Source organism: Prionailurus viverrinus, chromosome C1 (genome assembly GCF_022837055.1).
Source record: "Prionailurus viverrinus isolate Anna chromosome C1, UM_Priviv_1.0, whole genome shotgun sequence".
Classification (NCBI taxonomy): Eukaryota; Metazoa; Chordata; class Mammalia; order Carnivora; family Felidae; genus Prionailurus; species Prionailurus viverrinus.
In genome coordinates, this window is record NC_062568.1 from 136,522,918 (window position 1) to 136,539,142 (window position 16,225).

The window sequence follows — 16,225 nt, forward strand, 5'->3', positions numbered from 1 at the left end:
CCTGAGCAGGGGGAGGGGCGGAGAGAGAGGGAGACACAGAATCCAAAATGGGCTCCAGGCTCTGAGCTGTCAGCAGCAGAACCCAGCGAGGGGCTGGAACTCACAAACCGCGAGATCATGACCTGAGCTGAAGTCGGTCGCTTAACCGACTGAGCCACCCAGGTGCCCCAGATGCTTTTTTTTTTTTTAATGTTTATTTATTTATTTTGAGAGAGAGAACAAGAGAGAGCATGCACATGCCCAGGAGGGGCAGAGAGAGAGAGAGAGAGAGAGGAAAGAGGGAGAGAAAATCCCAATTGACTCGGGGCTTAATCCCACAAACTGTGAGATCATTACCTGAGCTGAAATCAAGAGTCAGACACTCAACCGACTGAGCCACCCAGGCACTCTTAGAAATTGCTCATTTCACTTTAATGTGTGTTTTTGAAAAGGTGTTTCTGCGTTTAAGTTTTCTTCTTGAAATATGTTTATTTTTACAGGCAATTTGAAAATTGGAAAGAAGGATTTTTTAAGGCCACTTCTGATTTGCAAAGGCTGTCTACAATCTGAAGAAGTCTCGGCTGAGGGTGACCAAGTGGGGCACGCTTCTGGAGAAATCAAAATGGCTTCTTACTATGTGATCGCCATGTTATCCTTGCTGAGTTCCTGTGTAGCCACTGCCGGTGAGTTGTATAATATAGGTTGCAGACTCATTATATTCTTCTGGGTATATTTTTCCTCAGCCTCTTCAGTTTGGAAAAATTTAGGAAATGTGATGCTTATGCAAAACGTATTTATGTTCTTCGAGGAAATAAAATATTTGACCACAGATTACATAGTATGTTTGCCTGTGTTACATTTTACTAGACTGGTGCTAGACATTCTCATGTTGGTGATGTAGATACCTAACTAACCATCAGTGGTGACATAGGTAGAGAACAAATATGCTAATGTTTAAACCTGCTTCATTTTGTTACATGCATAGATTACATTTCTTTTCTTGTCCTAAATTAAAATTTCAAGAAAGCTTTTTTGTTCTTTATCATAAAATAAATAGATCTTGTAGATAGAGGTGACATTCCATCTCTGCAGAGATGCTTAGGAGGTTATTAATTTTGTCTATTCAGATATTTTAATGTGTAACTTTAGGAAAAGTACAGAACTGTGCTTCCTGGAGGCCATCAGAGTATGAGATTGGAGATAAGAAGAAACAAAAGATTTGGTGGGAACATTGTAGCTTCAGTAAGAGTATTAGATCCCCCATGCCAACATCTTAGCGTTCCCAGTCAGGGTTACTTAACAAATTTGGAAGCTTAATTTGCCCTATTTTGTGGTAATTTGCTTTGTGTCTGTTCTATAATGAGCTACATGAAAGAGTTTGTTGGACCAGTTCTGTGAAGTGGCTGGTCTCCACAGGAGTGCATGCATTAACTTGGAAAATGATTAGCCTCTTGGTTTTGGCTATTGAATTCACCTACAGATGAGATGATAGTGATCATAATAATAACCATTTATTGAGTGTGCACTACAGCCAGGCACAGGGCTAAACAGTTACAGGATATAACAGTGAATAAGGATGTTATTTCATGAGCTCTCTTAATCACAACTCTAAGGTAGGTAGGATTATTTTGTCCCATTTTACAGTTGATGAAATGAGGTATGGAGTGATTAAATAATGTGCACAGCGTCGTGCTGCTGGGGAGTGGAGGAGCCAGGTTTTACCTCTATGCTCTTATCCTCTGTGCTCCACTGAAGAAGCCAGTAAGAAGCTGTTAAGGCTCCAGTAGATTCAGACCAGGAGTCATTTGGAGGCACAGGCTGAGTGAAAGTCAGTTTGTAGAACTTGGTTTATGGGATTGGACGGCAGACTGTCGCTCTTGTTGCAAATACCTTGGGAGAAAGTCACTAGTTTTTTTGTTTTGTTTTTTAAGTGATGGTGTGAATTTGAACTGCCCACTCTCTGTCAGCAGTTTCATCTTGCCTCATGATTGAAGAGTTATTTGTCTTTTAGCCTCTATGTCAAAATTGATCTTAATTAAAATTTAATTGAAAAGTAGTAGCGAGAGAGAGGGAGCGAGGGAGAGAGAGATGGCTTGATTGAAAATGTGCCTTTAAAAAAAAAAGTGTTGTTTTGATGACAAGACGTATAATCATACCTGGTGGGTTTGAGGCAGAATTTTCTGCTTTCACTGATGCCTGGGACAGACTGAAAAACATAACTGAAGAAGATACTTCATGGGAAAGTGGTGAGTTTGATGACTCTGTATAACCTTGATGTATTAGATAATGAATCCGTTTTGGTTAAGACCTTCCTTTTTCTTCCAGGCCATCGGTAAAATATTTTTTTGAATTGTATACATAATCAAAATTTTGCTGAGAATTACAGTAAAATTGAAGGTATAGTAGAGTTACAAATTTTGTAGCAACCTGAAGCAAGTGATTAATGGTAGAGGTAGAGATACCTTTTTTTAATGCTAAATTTTTATTGAAATACAGTTTACATAGAGAAATGTACACATGAAGTATGTCGCTCAGTATATTTTCACAGACTGAACACAACTATGTGAGTAGCATTAGAGATGCCTTTTTGAACAAACTATTGCCTAAACGAACGAATAAGAAGGAAGAAATGTTTTGTATATACTGATAGCCAGTAAATCACATATTCACTGAGTCCTTCTGAGTGCAAAGCACAGTACTAGTCACTTAGGGTCATACAAAGGAATGTTAAGATTCATCCCTTCCTTTGAATCATTTGTACTTTAGTTAGGTATATAAAATAAAACCATATAACAAAATAATCAGTACATGGTGAATACCAAATAAAAGCCAAAAGACCTCAGAGAGGTCAGAAGGGGAAGCCCTGGTGGATTGGGGCAGCTAGGGAGAGCTTTGTGGATGTGCGGATGTGCTCCATCTTTTTTTTGTTTTTTGTTTTTTGAGAGAAAGGGAGAGAGTGTGTGCATGCGTGAACGTGCAGGAGAGGGACAGAGAAAATCTTTTTTTTTTTTAAAATTTTTTTTTTTCAACGTTTATTTATTTTTGGGACAGAGAGAGACAGAGCATGAACAGGGGAGGGGCAGAGAGAGAGGGAGACACAGAATCGGAAGCAGGCTCCAGGCTCTGAGCCGTCAGCCCAGAGCCTGATGCGGGGCTCGAACTCACGGACCGCGAGATCGTGACCTGGCTGAAGTCGGACGCTTAACCGACTGCGCCACCCAGGCGCCCAGAGAAAATCTTTTTTAAAAATGTTTTTTATTTTTTATTTTTGAGAGAGGGCACAAGTGGGGGAGGGGCAGAGAGAAAGGGGGACAGAGGATCTGAAACGGGCTCTGTGCAGACAGCAGTGAGCCCAAAGTAGGGCTGGAACTCAGAACTATGAAATCACAGGATCGTGACCTGAGCTGAAGTCGGACACTCAACTGACTGAGCCACTGAGGTGCCCCAAGAGAGAGAATTTAAAGCTGGCTCCATATCCAGCATGGAGCCTGACCCAGAATTTGATCTCATGACCATGAGATCATGACCTGAGCCAAAACCAAGAGTCGGACGCTTAGGGACTCCTGGGTGGCTCAGTCAGTTAAGCATCCGACTCTTATTTTGGTTCGGGTCAGGATCTTACAGTTCCTGAGATCAAGCTCTGCGTCACGTTCTGGGCTGACAAGGTGGAACCTGCTTGGGATTCTTTCTCTTTCTCTCTCTCAAAATAAATAAATAAACATTAAAAAAGAAAAAAAGAGTTGGACATTTAACTGAGTCACCCAGGTGCCCTGATGTGCTCGATCTAGAACTCTGTTTTGAAGGCCAGTCAGAATCTAAAAAGACAAAGGCACGGGGTTGACCAGATGGGGGGAACCATGCCTAGCATGATACATGGCATGTAAGAGCTCGATGTGTTTTTAAAGGGTGGATGACCTGGAGAAGTGATACGGGAACATAGCAGGAGGTCTGTTTGGAAGGAGGGATGGGAGTAGATTGTGGAGGGCCTTAAATGTCAGAGCGAGGCTTGTGGTTTTCATTTTGAGGTTTGGATTCTGTCTTTTTCCATTCCCATGTAGCCAGAGATATATACTGTTTAATCTTAGAATTCAAACTGTGGCTTCAGAAAGTGAGGCTGAGAATATGGTTTCATTAGCTTCAAAGACAAAACTGATTAGCATATAGGCCAATAATTTATCAAGGGCTTGCTTTCTGCTAGCTAATTTCTTTTGTCTTTATAAGAAACCCTATGAAGTGGGTGTTAGTATTATCGTAATTTGCATTTTACTAATGAGGAAACTGAGACTCAATTTGGTTAGTAATTGTATGAAGTCCCATAACTAATAAGTGACCAAACTGGGACTTGAACTGAACTCGGGCAGTTTGCTCTAGAATCTAGCCCATCCAATATTCCACTGGTACCTCTGTGTAGGAGCCACCAATGAGTCATCCTGGGACAAGATTAAACTCCTTTCACCTTAGAAGAGATATCTAAATCATCGGAATGGAAGGACCCTCAAATAATGGGTCATCTTTATTTGTGTTCTTATTTCACTGACATGACTGTGAAGGTCTATTGTAGGGTTCTTAGTAGTGAAAGAGATAGTTAACCAGGGAGGGCAGAGAACAGCACAACACATAAAATGAACTCAAGTCAGGATACTAGGCCTGTTCTAGCTCCATAGACTAGCCTGGGCCTTTAGTGAAAGCCTTTCCTTCTCTGCTGTGTTTGAGGGTGAAGGAGGCAAGGAAGGGCCAGCAAGCCGCATCCTAGGGTTAGAGATTGCTTTGACAAAACTCATATTTTTCCTCCCCTCTCTTTTTCCTGGGTCATCTTACAGCACTGTGGGTAGGGAGGGCCTTGCTCTTGGTGAACAAAAGCTGTGTGAGGACCATTAAGCTTCCTGGTTAGAAATTATCTTAGGTTTTTGGCACCTTGTCTTAGATTCTGCAGTCTCTCTAAGAAAAGTGGAAAGTTAAAAACATAAATGCTTGCTCCTGTGGGCTTAAGGCTAAGTTTTCAGTTTAAGAATTGTTCGACTACACATCTTTTGAAAATAATTAATTTCTCTCTCCGAGGCTTGCCAGAGTTAGATAGGGCTATGTTTCCAGGAGCCTTAATAATGAGAAAAAGAGGCACACAGAATTCAAGGAAATCAGTTTGGTTGGAAGGCATGGACTTGCCTGCAGTCCCCTGGCCCCTCGTGCCAGGTCCTAGGGCACTGCTGCCATGAGCTCTGTAGACACCCTCCTCGCCTCAGTGCCAGCAGCATGTTGGTGGGACGGCTGTTTCCCTCTTTCCATTGTTGCCATTCTGTGCCTAGATGCATCTTTTTGGAGGCTTGTCCATGATCTGCTCACACATTTCTACTGAGCAAACATTTCTTTGCATCTCTACTGAGTGTACCTGGAGCTCCAGGTATAGTCCACAGGACAATAGAGATGCTTTTATTTGGAGCTGTTTTCCTGCTACTACTTTTTTTTTTTTTTTTTTTTTTTTTGAGACAGAGTGATTGAGTGCAAGCAAGGGAGGGACAGAGAGGAGGAGAGAGAATCCTAAGCAGGCTCCTCATCGGGCTTTGCCCGATGGCAGGCTCAAACTCACGAACTGTGAGATCATGGCCTGAGCTGAAACTAAGAGTTGGACTCTTAACTGACTGAGCCACCCAGGCACACCTGGAGCTATTTTCCTAAGAAAGCTCTGAACTCTTTGTGTCCATGGGACAGCAAGCAGAGAGATTAACTGGTTAATACTTAGTTTGGAATGGGACCAGCTGGCAGCCTTGTGGGGAGGCTAAACTATTGGTAATGTCATTTTATATTTATAGTTTTCAAATGCTCTTCCACATACTATTTCATTTGATTCTCGTAGTCCCTGGGGTAGGCAGGTATTGTTTTCTTTATTTCCAGAATAGGGATTATGGGACTCAGAGAAAGTAATTTAAAAGATGGTTTGATTCTTGGTCAGACCAGAATACAACACTCTTCTGTAGACAAGCTGCACCCAACAAGTCTTCTGGTCTTTATATGGCAGTACACCCCTTAGCACCTCTTGAAACGGTGCTAGCTGGGCACTCTGCTTGGCGCTCTACACCCGTTGTTCATCGGATCCTTACAGAAGAAAAATGTAATATATAATGAGAGACAAATCAGTTAAAAAAATTTTTTTTTAAGTTTATTCATTTTTGAGAGTAAGAGAGACAGAGCATGAGTGGGTGAGGGGCAGAGAGTGAGGGAGACAGAATCCAAAGCAGAGTCCAGGCTCAGAGCTGTCAACACGGAGCCTGACATGGGGCTTAAACCCGCGAACCGCAACATCATGACCTGAGCCAAGGTCAGAGGTTTAACCAGCTGAGGCACCCAGGTGCCTCAAGACACAAATCAATTTCTTTTTTTTTTTTTTTTTAATTTTTTTTTTTTTTCTTCAACGTTTATTTTTATTTTTGGGACAGAGAGAGACAGAGCATGAACGGGGGAGGGGCAGAGAGAGAGGGAGACACAGAATCGGAAACAGGCTCCAGGCTCTGAGCCATCAGCCCAGAGCCCGACGCGGGGCTCAAACTCACGGACCACGAGATCGTGACCTGGCTGAAGTCGGATGCTTAACCGACTGTGCCACCCAGGCGCCCCCACAAATCAATTTCAATAAAAGTTAAAGTGGTCATTTTTATGCAGTCATACCAGTAGTAGCTGGCAGAGAGGCATCAACTCCAGAGTTCATGCTCTTTCCATTATGCTGTCCAGGAGGAGCAGCCATGCTTTCTCCTGGACTTGCGATGAATGCCCAAGGACTACAGAAGTGGCTCTTCCACAGTTTTCTCCTCTCTGCCACCTGTGTGATCAGAGGCTGCAGCTCATAATGAAAGGACGATGGGGAGAGTGCCAGTGGGGGTGGCCACCAGAGCATATAGAGGGCAGAGGAGGGATAGACTTAAAGATCCAAAGCAAACCTGGCAAAGCCTTCTCTTGCTGATACTACGTCTCTGGACCCAGCTAGTTGATTTGGTCTGTGATTATTCTTGTTTTCGGGTTGTTATTATAACCACTTTTGAGTTTAATTCCTCTTTTGGATATCTAGGGAAAAAGATGTCAATTGTGATGCCAGCTTTCACCATGGTATGAACTTTCTATTTATCTTAAAGAGTAAAGAACTGTAATTAAAAGACCCAGAGTGGAGAGAGTGACCTGTGTTTTATGTTGTGTTCTTTTTGGGGGTACCATGCCCACCCAAGCATGATGAGGTCCCCCCTGCTCCATGTTTTTGCACAGAAATGGTAAACGAACATGCATGTGCACGCACACACATGAAGCTGCAACACTTAGCAGTAGTCAAGTAAACGATGGATTTGTTTCCCAAAGATTCCCTTACCCTGAATCTACTAGGGTGTGTGTGTTGGGGAGGGTGGGCAGGGTGGAATATGACATGATGTGCAATAAAACTTTTTTTTTTTTTCATTTGCGAAGATGGTTTACCAGCAGATAGTTGGGTAACTAGCTATGCATAGACTAAGAAAAATGTTCACCAGGAACACGAGTAAAATTGTACATAGGCTTGATGTCAGACAAGTGAATAGAACCCAGGTTTCTCCCTACTTTGCATCCTTACCTTAAACTGTATAACTACTATGCTGCTTTATGGATTCTTGATTTATTGGGGTTATTTTAGGTCACTGGCAGTGGTCTGTTTTATAAACACTAATCAACATTTCCACCAGCACAGAGCTATCTGTATGTACCCACACAGCTGTTTGATTGCTCAGAGCCTACACTTTCACACACTGTGGATGTAGGAAATGAGGCTTTCTCAGCTTGTTTGCTTTGATAACTAATCTTTCATGCTCTGGGGCTACCTTGAATCATTGCTAGAGCTCTGAGCTCCGAGTGCTGGTTTTGGAAGCATTGTAGGATCAGGGAGTGTTCCGGGAAGGATTCCAACATGAGGCCTTCATTTAAGATGGCCCTGCACATGGGCATTGAGGTATTGAGGTGCTTGGCCCTCCTGGAAGATTGGCCTGGACTGCACGGCATCCCTGTGAGCTGCTGCTTGCTGAATTACGCTTTTTTTTTTTTTTTTAAACCATTCTCTGCCAGAGTGGCCTAAAAAAAAAAAAGATTTATTCTGAAGTCCAGTATAGTCACATTTTTGTTCTCTGAGAGGACACTGTAAATCAGGCAGAATTCTAGAGGGCTTAAAAAATGCACTTGTTCTCAGAATGTTCCTTCCAGGGACCAGGCAGCAGGTGCTCTGGGGACTGAGGGCCAGCTATTCTCCTACCCTATCCTGCCAACTCATAGCAATCTTACCAAAAAAAAAAAAAAAAAAAAGAAAGAAACAAACCCAAAACCCAAAAAACCTAGAGTGGAGTATGGAAAATCTTAATGCCTTCGAAGGAAAATTGATTTTTCTTTTTAAGTTATTCTCTGTGTTGGCAGTGAAGGGAACTTTATAGTGAGAAGTTGTAGTTATGGCAGAAGGAAAGAGTTCCAGTGTAACTGCTTTAAGTTCTTTGCATTGCTTCCCTTTGTCCTCATATGCTTGGATGAGTTAGTCCTAGTCTAGATGATAGACTAGAACTGTCAGGAGGAACAGCTCCCTTCCTGCTCTTCTGCCCCATCCAGGAGGATGCTAGGGTAGCCCTGCCTCCGGCCTCTGGGGAGAGCAGAGCACCAGCTTCCAGAGTTGCACCTGGACTGTTGTTTCCATCGGTGACGCACTGAGCTGCTGTAGCACTTTGCTGTGCAAGTTTTCCAGTGTGATGCATCTGTGTGTGCACTCTTGTTGCCGCATGGTGAAGCACAATGCCGCATAGCTCCCACCTGCCCCTTTCTTTTGAGTGAGAGGAGAGCACCATTGATCGTTTCACCTTTTTTTTTTTAATTTAAATTTTAATTTATTTTTAAACGTATCTCTACCTCAGACATAGGGCTCAAACCCATGACCGTGAGATCAAGAGTCAGACGCTCCACTGACTGAGCCAGCCTGGCACCCCTCATTTCACCTTTTCAGTCATCTTTTAAATAACTGCTGTGTTTGGATAAGGACATGTAGTCTGGTCAGTAAACTTGACCTGCCTAACCAAGCCTCATGTACTTTGCTAGCTTCTGAGGCACAGAAAGGGGAGAAGTTGGGTAGTGCAACAATGACTTTTTTCTACCTTGTAACATGGTTGTTTCTTAAAGAGTTAACTGATTTATTCAACAGGCATCTATTGAGCATTCTAGACACTATTCCAGGTGTGGGAGGTATAGCAGTGAACAAAATAGACAACAGTTGTTGTCCTTCGGAAGCTTACATTCTAGTGAGGAGAGACTGACCAGGAACAAAAGAATTATGCATAGGTTAGCAGGTTCAGTGGAGAAAAAGCAAAGGGGCTAGGGATTGTTAGTAAGGGACTACAGTTTAAAGTAAGGTGGATAGGGGCACGTGGCTGGCTCAGTCAGAAGAGCATGTGACTCTTGATCTTGGGGGTCGTGAGTTTGAGTCCCACATTGGATGTAGCTATTGTTAAGAAAATAAACTTAAAAAAATAAAGAAAGGTAGATAGGGAGCACCTCACTGGAAAGAGGACTTGAATAAAATTTTTGCAGAAGGTAAGCTAAGTGGCTATCTCAGGGGAAGGAGCCTTCTAGGTAGAAGGGAAAGCAAGTGCAAAGGTCCTGATGTGGCAGTTTGCCTGATGTGCTCAAGCAGAGAAGTAAGCAGGCCAGGCAGCTGCTAGAATGGAGAATCCAAGAGTTCACTGGGGGCAGGTGCAGGGCTGTGTATGCACCCTTGTTGTCCTTGTAAAGTCTTTTTTTTTTTTTTTTAAATGTATATTTATTTTGAGAGAGAGAGTGTGAGCACAGACGTGTGGCAGGGAGAGAGGGAGAGAGATTTCCAAACAGGCTCCTGGCTGTCAGCACAGAGCCCAACGAGGGGCTCGATCTCATGACCCTGAGATCATGACCTGAGCCAAAGCCAAGAGTTGGATGGTTAACTGACTGAGCCAACCAGGCACTCCCATTGTAAAGTTTTTACTCTGAGTGAGACAGAACCACAGCATTTGAGCAGCAGAATGATATGATCTGGAGGATGTTTTAACAGGATCCTGTGGCTACTGTGTTGAGAATAAACTGTTGGGTGAAGGTACATTTGGGGATTACTGATTGATGGCTATTAGGATATTTGAGCAAGAGTTTGACGGGGGCCAGGATCAGATTTTAGAAGAGAAGACCCTTGGGAGTGATATGCTTATGAAATTAAGAATGATTTTGTGATTTTTAGTTTTACTTTTTTCAAAGTTTATTTTGAGAGAGAGAGAGAGGAAGCATGAGGGAAGGAGGGGCAGAGAGGGAGAGGGACAATCCCAAACACTGTAAGCGCAGAGCCCAGTGTGGGGCTCAAACTCACAAACCGTGAGATCATGACTTGTGCTGAAACCAAGAGTTGGACCGTTAACGGACTGAGCCACCCAGGCGCCCCTGATTTTGTGATTTTAATGTGTTTCTTTAGGGGGAAAAAAAGGATAAAGACTTGTATCTCATATCAGTGGAATACTATGCTATAACCTATTAGTAAAAGTAATTACTTCTGCATAACAGTAAAAGCTGTATCTTAAACCATCTAAAGAAAATCTCTTTGCATTGTGAATGACTGTTCTTGAATATTCACGGTCTCAAAAGCCTGGACCTTCTCTTCCCAATTTACTGACTCTCCTGATTGCCACGTCTCGTTCTTTTCATTCCCCATGTGGTCTTAATTTCAGGATTATGGATTTTGAGGATCTTACCACTTTTTGCAGAAGTGCTTCTCATAACAAAACTAGTGTTTGAGGTAAATACAGTTGTGCCCATCTTTATATAGTAAATGAATGTGTGTAAAGTGATTTTTATAGATTAAGCTGTATTAAGCTTAAGGTTGATTTAGCAGGTTTTTTCCTGTGAAGAAAATAATCACTTTAAAATATGTTTTATAATATGGATATTTATAGTGGTTTTGCCTGAGAGTGGGGTATACCCCCCTTGCTTTTGGAGTTGGAAATTCTAAACAGACCAACATTAGAACAGTTCTTTCTAAACTTTGATGTGCATACAAATCCTCTGAGGTCCTTGTTAACATACAGATTCTGCGTTAGTTCTTTTTTTTTTAATTAAAAAAATTTTTTTAACATTTATTTGTTTATTTATATTATTATTTTTTTAATATTCTTTTAATGTTTATTTACTTTTGAGACAGAGAGAGACAGAGCATGAATGGGGGAGGGTCAGAGAGAGGGAGACAGAATCTGAAACAGGCTCCAGGCTCTGAGCTGTCAGCACAGAGCCCGACGCGGGGCTTGAACTCACGGACCGTGAGACCATGACCTGAGCCGAAGTTGGACGCTTAACCAACTGAGCCGCCCAGGCGCCCCACCATTTATTTATTTTTGATAGAGACAGAGTGTGAGCGGGGGAGGGGCAGAGAGAGAAGGAGACACAGAATCCAAAGTAGGCTCCAGGCTCTGAGCAAGCTGTCAGCACAGAACCCGACGCAGGGCTTGAACCCATGAACCGTGACATCATGATCTGAGCTGAAGTCAGACGCTTAACCAACCGAGCCACCCAGGTGCCCCTGCTTTAGTAGTTCTTGATGGGTCACAGACTATACGTTTTTAACAGGTCCATATGATGTTGATGCTGCTGGTCTGTGGACCACATTTGAATGCATAGGTCATCTATTTTCTGAGTGGACTAATTGTAACAGAACCTGTAAACACTTTCTAGAAAATTCTAACTCGTAAATGGAAGTTTGGTGTTAGCTTGCTTTTGAAATAGCTACCTTTAAAACCTTTCAGTAAACTGATTCAGCTCCAAGGGATTTATGTACTGGAGAGGAAATTAGTATGAGGGGGTGAGCTCCTCAGACACCTTTAGCTCTTCAGCTGTTAAGTGTGATGCACCCGTAGAAACCAGGTGCATCTTTATTAGCTGGGGCTACATCTTGACATAATCATTATAGTTATTAAGGAATTTTCCCTCAGTTCTTCTTTCATGTAACTCCTTTGCCTTTTCCTATTTTTTGCCTTGTGACTTAGTAGACCAAGGCAGGAGACTTTGTTGATTCACGGAGCCTGGGAACATTGTCACAGGCAACTAAACTGAGGAGACTAGGTAATGAAGGATGGTACCAGCTGACTGGATAAAAGGGGGAGTTGAGGTAGGTTAAAAACGGTGCTAAAAAAAAATTAGTGTTAGGTTGGGCACACCTCATTTCTGCTCTAGCTGTTTTAAACTCTGGCTTCCTCACTAATTCCTACTTAATTCCTTTTTTTTTTTTTTTAAAGTTTATATATTTTGAGAGAGAGAGAGAGAAAGAGTTCATGCGTGTGTGAGCAGGGGAGGGGCAGAGAGAGAATCCCAAGCAGGCTTGTCGTTTTTAGTGCAGATCCCAACTTGGGGTTTGAACTCATGAACCGTGACATCATGACCTGAGCTGATACTAAGAGTTGGACACTTAACTAAGCCCCTCAGATGCCCGTCCTACTTATTCCTATTACCAGTTTCCAAGCTAGAACTTCAAAAAGTTAACATTTTTCAGAAGGGAAAAAAATTTCCCTAAATTTTCTAAATTGTTGATATTTATTAAACATCTTGACACTGTATTTATTTACCACTTAATTTTAAAGATTTAATTGGTTTTATTCACTGACTTATGAATCAGGCAGCATCCCATTTAGCAGACAGAAGGGAGCTCCACGGAGCTGTACAAAATGGTAGGAGGGAGTGAATAAGGACATTGTAGCAGTAATAAGTGTACTGCTTGTAGTAAGGTCACTGTTCTTTAGGGGATGGCAGGGGTCTGCCAGGCATATTACCTCACTAGTGCTGACCAGGTAATTCCTGAGTAACTGGTTAAAGATTCTGTTTCTGGGAGAGCCAGAACTATGATTCAGTTAGTTTGGTGATGTGGGGCTTAGCATCAATGACTCCATTTTCAGCCTGTTTTCTTGTTTGTACCTATTATTTATTTATTTATTTTGAGAGAGAGAGGCAGAGAGAGAGGGGAAAAGAGAGAGAATCCTAAGCAGGCTCCACACTGGCAGCGTGGAACCCTGTGCAGGGCTCGATCCCACAAACTGTGAGATCATGACCTGAGCTGAAATCAACAGTCAGATGCTTAACCAGCTGAGTCACCCAGGCACCCCTTGTTTTTAACAATCCCCTCCTCTTCCTATGATCACACTCTCAGCCTGAGAAATATGATCAAACTTGAAGGCGTTAGCATCACTCCCAGCTACCACTGTGGAGCTCTCACTCTGCTTATCTTCTTTGTGGTATTCATGCACAGGTCAGAACTCCAGGTTCATGTTGTTTAAGTTGGTCATGCTCTTCATTTCTTTTCTGACTTTCTGCTCATAGGGAGGTCATTTGCTTGGTGGCTAAGTAGCTGTGAATTCACTTAAAGCTTTTGAGAGAGTACAGCACACTAGGGAGAGTATCATGATTATTAGAAACAAGGCAATTCCCATTGTCTGGAGTGTACCTCAGAGCCGTAGTCCCCAAGATCCAAACCAGTCAAAATAAAATTTTAGTCAAAGAAAATCCCATTGAAGGAGTCACTCTTTTAAGCCAAGTGGCTTGCTTGTCCAGTGATATTTAAAAAAAATTTTTTTAATGTTTATTTATCTTTGAGAGAGAGAGCACAAGCAGGGGAGGGGCAGAGAGTGAGGGAACACAGAATCCAGAGCAGGCTCCAGGCTCTGAGCTGTCAGCACAGAGCCCGACAAAGGGCTCAAATTCACGAGCCATGAGATCATGACCTGAACTGAAGTTGGATGCTTAACCACCTGAGCCACCCTGGCACCCCAGTGATTTTTTTTTTTTTTTTTCAGTACACTCTACCTTCAATGTGGGGATTGAACTCATATCCCAAGATCAAGAATTGCATGCTCTACCAACTCAGCCAGCCAAGCACCCTCGTCCAGTGCTTTTATGTAGCTGAATTTCACCTTCCCCAGAAGTGTTAATCTAGGTTCAGCAAGTGCTGTTGGCTATAGCACAAGCTAAAGGGTCATCAGTGATTATCTTATTATCAAGGACAACTTTGGCCAGAGTCCTGGGATTTATTTTGGGCAGCTCTTGTGTTAGCAGTAGATTCTCCAATATCTTCAAGAGTTAAGGAGCTGACACTATATTTATTAAACATTGGGATAAGACTCAGAGAAGCTTTAACCTCTGTGCCTGAAAAGCTGTGTTTTAAAATAACTTTTGTTTATTTGTCCATGGTTTATAAGGTTTTCTGATTTGCCTTCCCGGACCTCATCGCCATCTCTGGTGGAGGAGAGCAATGAGCAACCTAATGCAGCCCTGGAGCTTGCCTCAGACCCCAGGTGGTGGTCATTCTGATTTTGAAATTGGACCAGAAGAATCCAGAGGAATGCAACAACATTTTTACTTCTTGCTCCCTGCTAGCTTTTTTCTGGGCCTCCCCAAAATGTGTTTATTTTGCCGGCCATGCATGTGGAGCAGTCTGGAATTCTGTGTGGCACTAGATAGTGAAAAAAAGTGGAAAGATTTCCACATGACAGAGGTTATGGGAGTTGGAAATCTTGGATTATGCAGGACTCTGTGATTGAAAGGAGGAAATTTGGGAATGAGATTTATTTATTTTTTTTAATATTTATTTATTTATTTAATATTTATTTATTTTTCAGACAGAGAGATACAGAGCATGAATGGGGGAGGGTCAGAGAGAGGGAGACACAGAATCCGAAACAGGCTCCAGGCTCCGAGCTGTCAGCACAGAGCCCGACGCGGGGCCCAAACCCACGGACCGCGAGATCATGACCTGAGCCGAAGTCGGCCCCTTAACCTACTGAGCCAGCCAGGCGCCCCTTAAATATTTATTTTTAAGAGAGAACGGGGAAGGGGCAGAGAGAAGGGGGACAGAGGATCCGAAGTGTTGACAGCACAGAGCCTGACACAGGGCTTGAACTCATGAACTATGAGATCATGACCTGAGGCAAAGTTGGACACTTAACTGACTGAGCCACCCAGGCACCCCTGCACACTTTTTTTAAATTTGAAAATAAGTCTAGGGGGTGGAGATGTGGACTAGAAGCAGTTCCAAACTTTTAAGTATCAAATTAAGAATTTTCACTCAGAAGAAAAAAAAGCCTTTACTGTGAAAGAATTATCTGAACTTCAATAGCTGGTTAATGTATACTTTGAGAGCAGTGTCTGTCATATTGTAAAAGACCCTGAGGGCCTGACCCCAGCAGACCCCCCCCTCACCACCTTTGTCACCCCAGGATTGTCTCCAAGGATGGCTTCACTGTCACCAGCCAGGTCTCAGACTGGCCCTCTTAAATGCCCAGCAAGTGTGTGGTCTCTGTTTTGCCATGTTTAATTAGCTCTGGAAATACGCTATCAAAGGCTATCTGGCAACGGTTCGTTAATGGTACGAGGTGAATTCAAAAACACTAATTAATTGGTTTAGATTATTTGCAAAGCCCATGCTGAAAAACCTAATGCCTGTAGGAGAAAGTTGGCAGAAAGACTGTTCAGAGATTAACCTGGACCTTACCCAGCTCAATTGCCTTTTGGAATTAGGCCAAGAGGGGAGTTGTTTTTCTTTTTGGAGAAGTGCTTGTGGTCACATTGTTTCCTAAATTCCCACTTTACTGCTCCAGGGTCTAGTCTGATGCAGCTCAGATGGACCTTGCTGAGCTAGGGAACTCAAAGAGCATCTTCTAGAGGTTTTGTTTGTTTTTTGTTTTGTGAGAGAAATGCAATTATTTAACATTCATTAACTAAATAAATACTTCCCAAGGGCCTCTTCTTAGAGAAAGGAAAGGGAGCTCTGGTTTGTTATGAAATAATTCAGGTTTTAGTGTTAACCATTCAAAGGCACCAGGATCAGGCCTTAAGTATCTCCCCCACCCTCCTTAAAATAAAACAAATCAGATTCCTCATTTCTCCTGTTTGGCTGGCCCAGGACAGCAAACTGCTACTGCATTTGGAAAATGGTGTTCAAAAATTTCAATTTGCAATCAAGTGCGTGCCAAGGTAAATTGTATATACGAAGGGGGAAAATAGGCTTGCATTTTATATTTTGTATTTTGCTACATTTGACATGTCTTATAAAATAATAATACCTAGAATTAGCTCAGCCAGATGAATTAGAAAGATAATGGAGGTCCCTGCCCCTTAAGATGAGAGAGATTTGAGGCTTTTTGGGCCAGGTGCCAGTGCTGGTGACTCTGAGAGCACTGCAGTCAGTTGAAGATGAAAATAGAGAAGAGTATTT

The 16,225-nt window shown here is 42.5% G+C and overlaps 1 protein-coding gene across 1 annotated transcript in view; it reads left to right on the forward strand.

Annotated features, from left to right (window-relative positions):
* TGFBR3 (transforming growth factor beta receptor 3) overlaps positions 1–16,225 on the forward strand; it is a 209,634-nt gene that overhangs the window by 25,756 nt on the left and 167,653 nt on the right. Inside the window, exon 3 of the mRNA XM_047870799.1 lies at positions 480–662. Coding sequence (XP_047726755.1) covers positions 602–662 — 61 coding nt within the window. The 5' untranslated portion in view covers positions 480–601. The remainder of the gene's footprint in view (positions 1–479; positions 663–16,225) is intronic.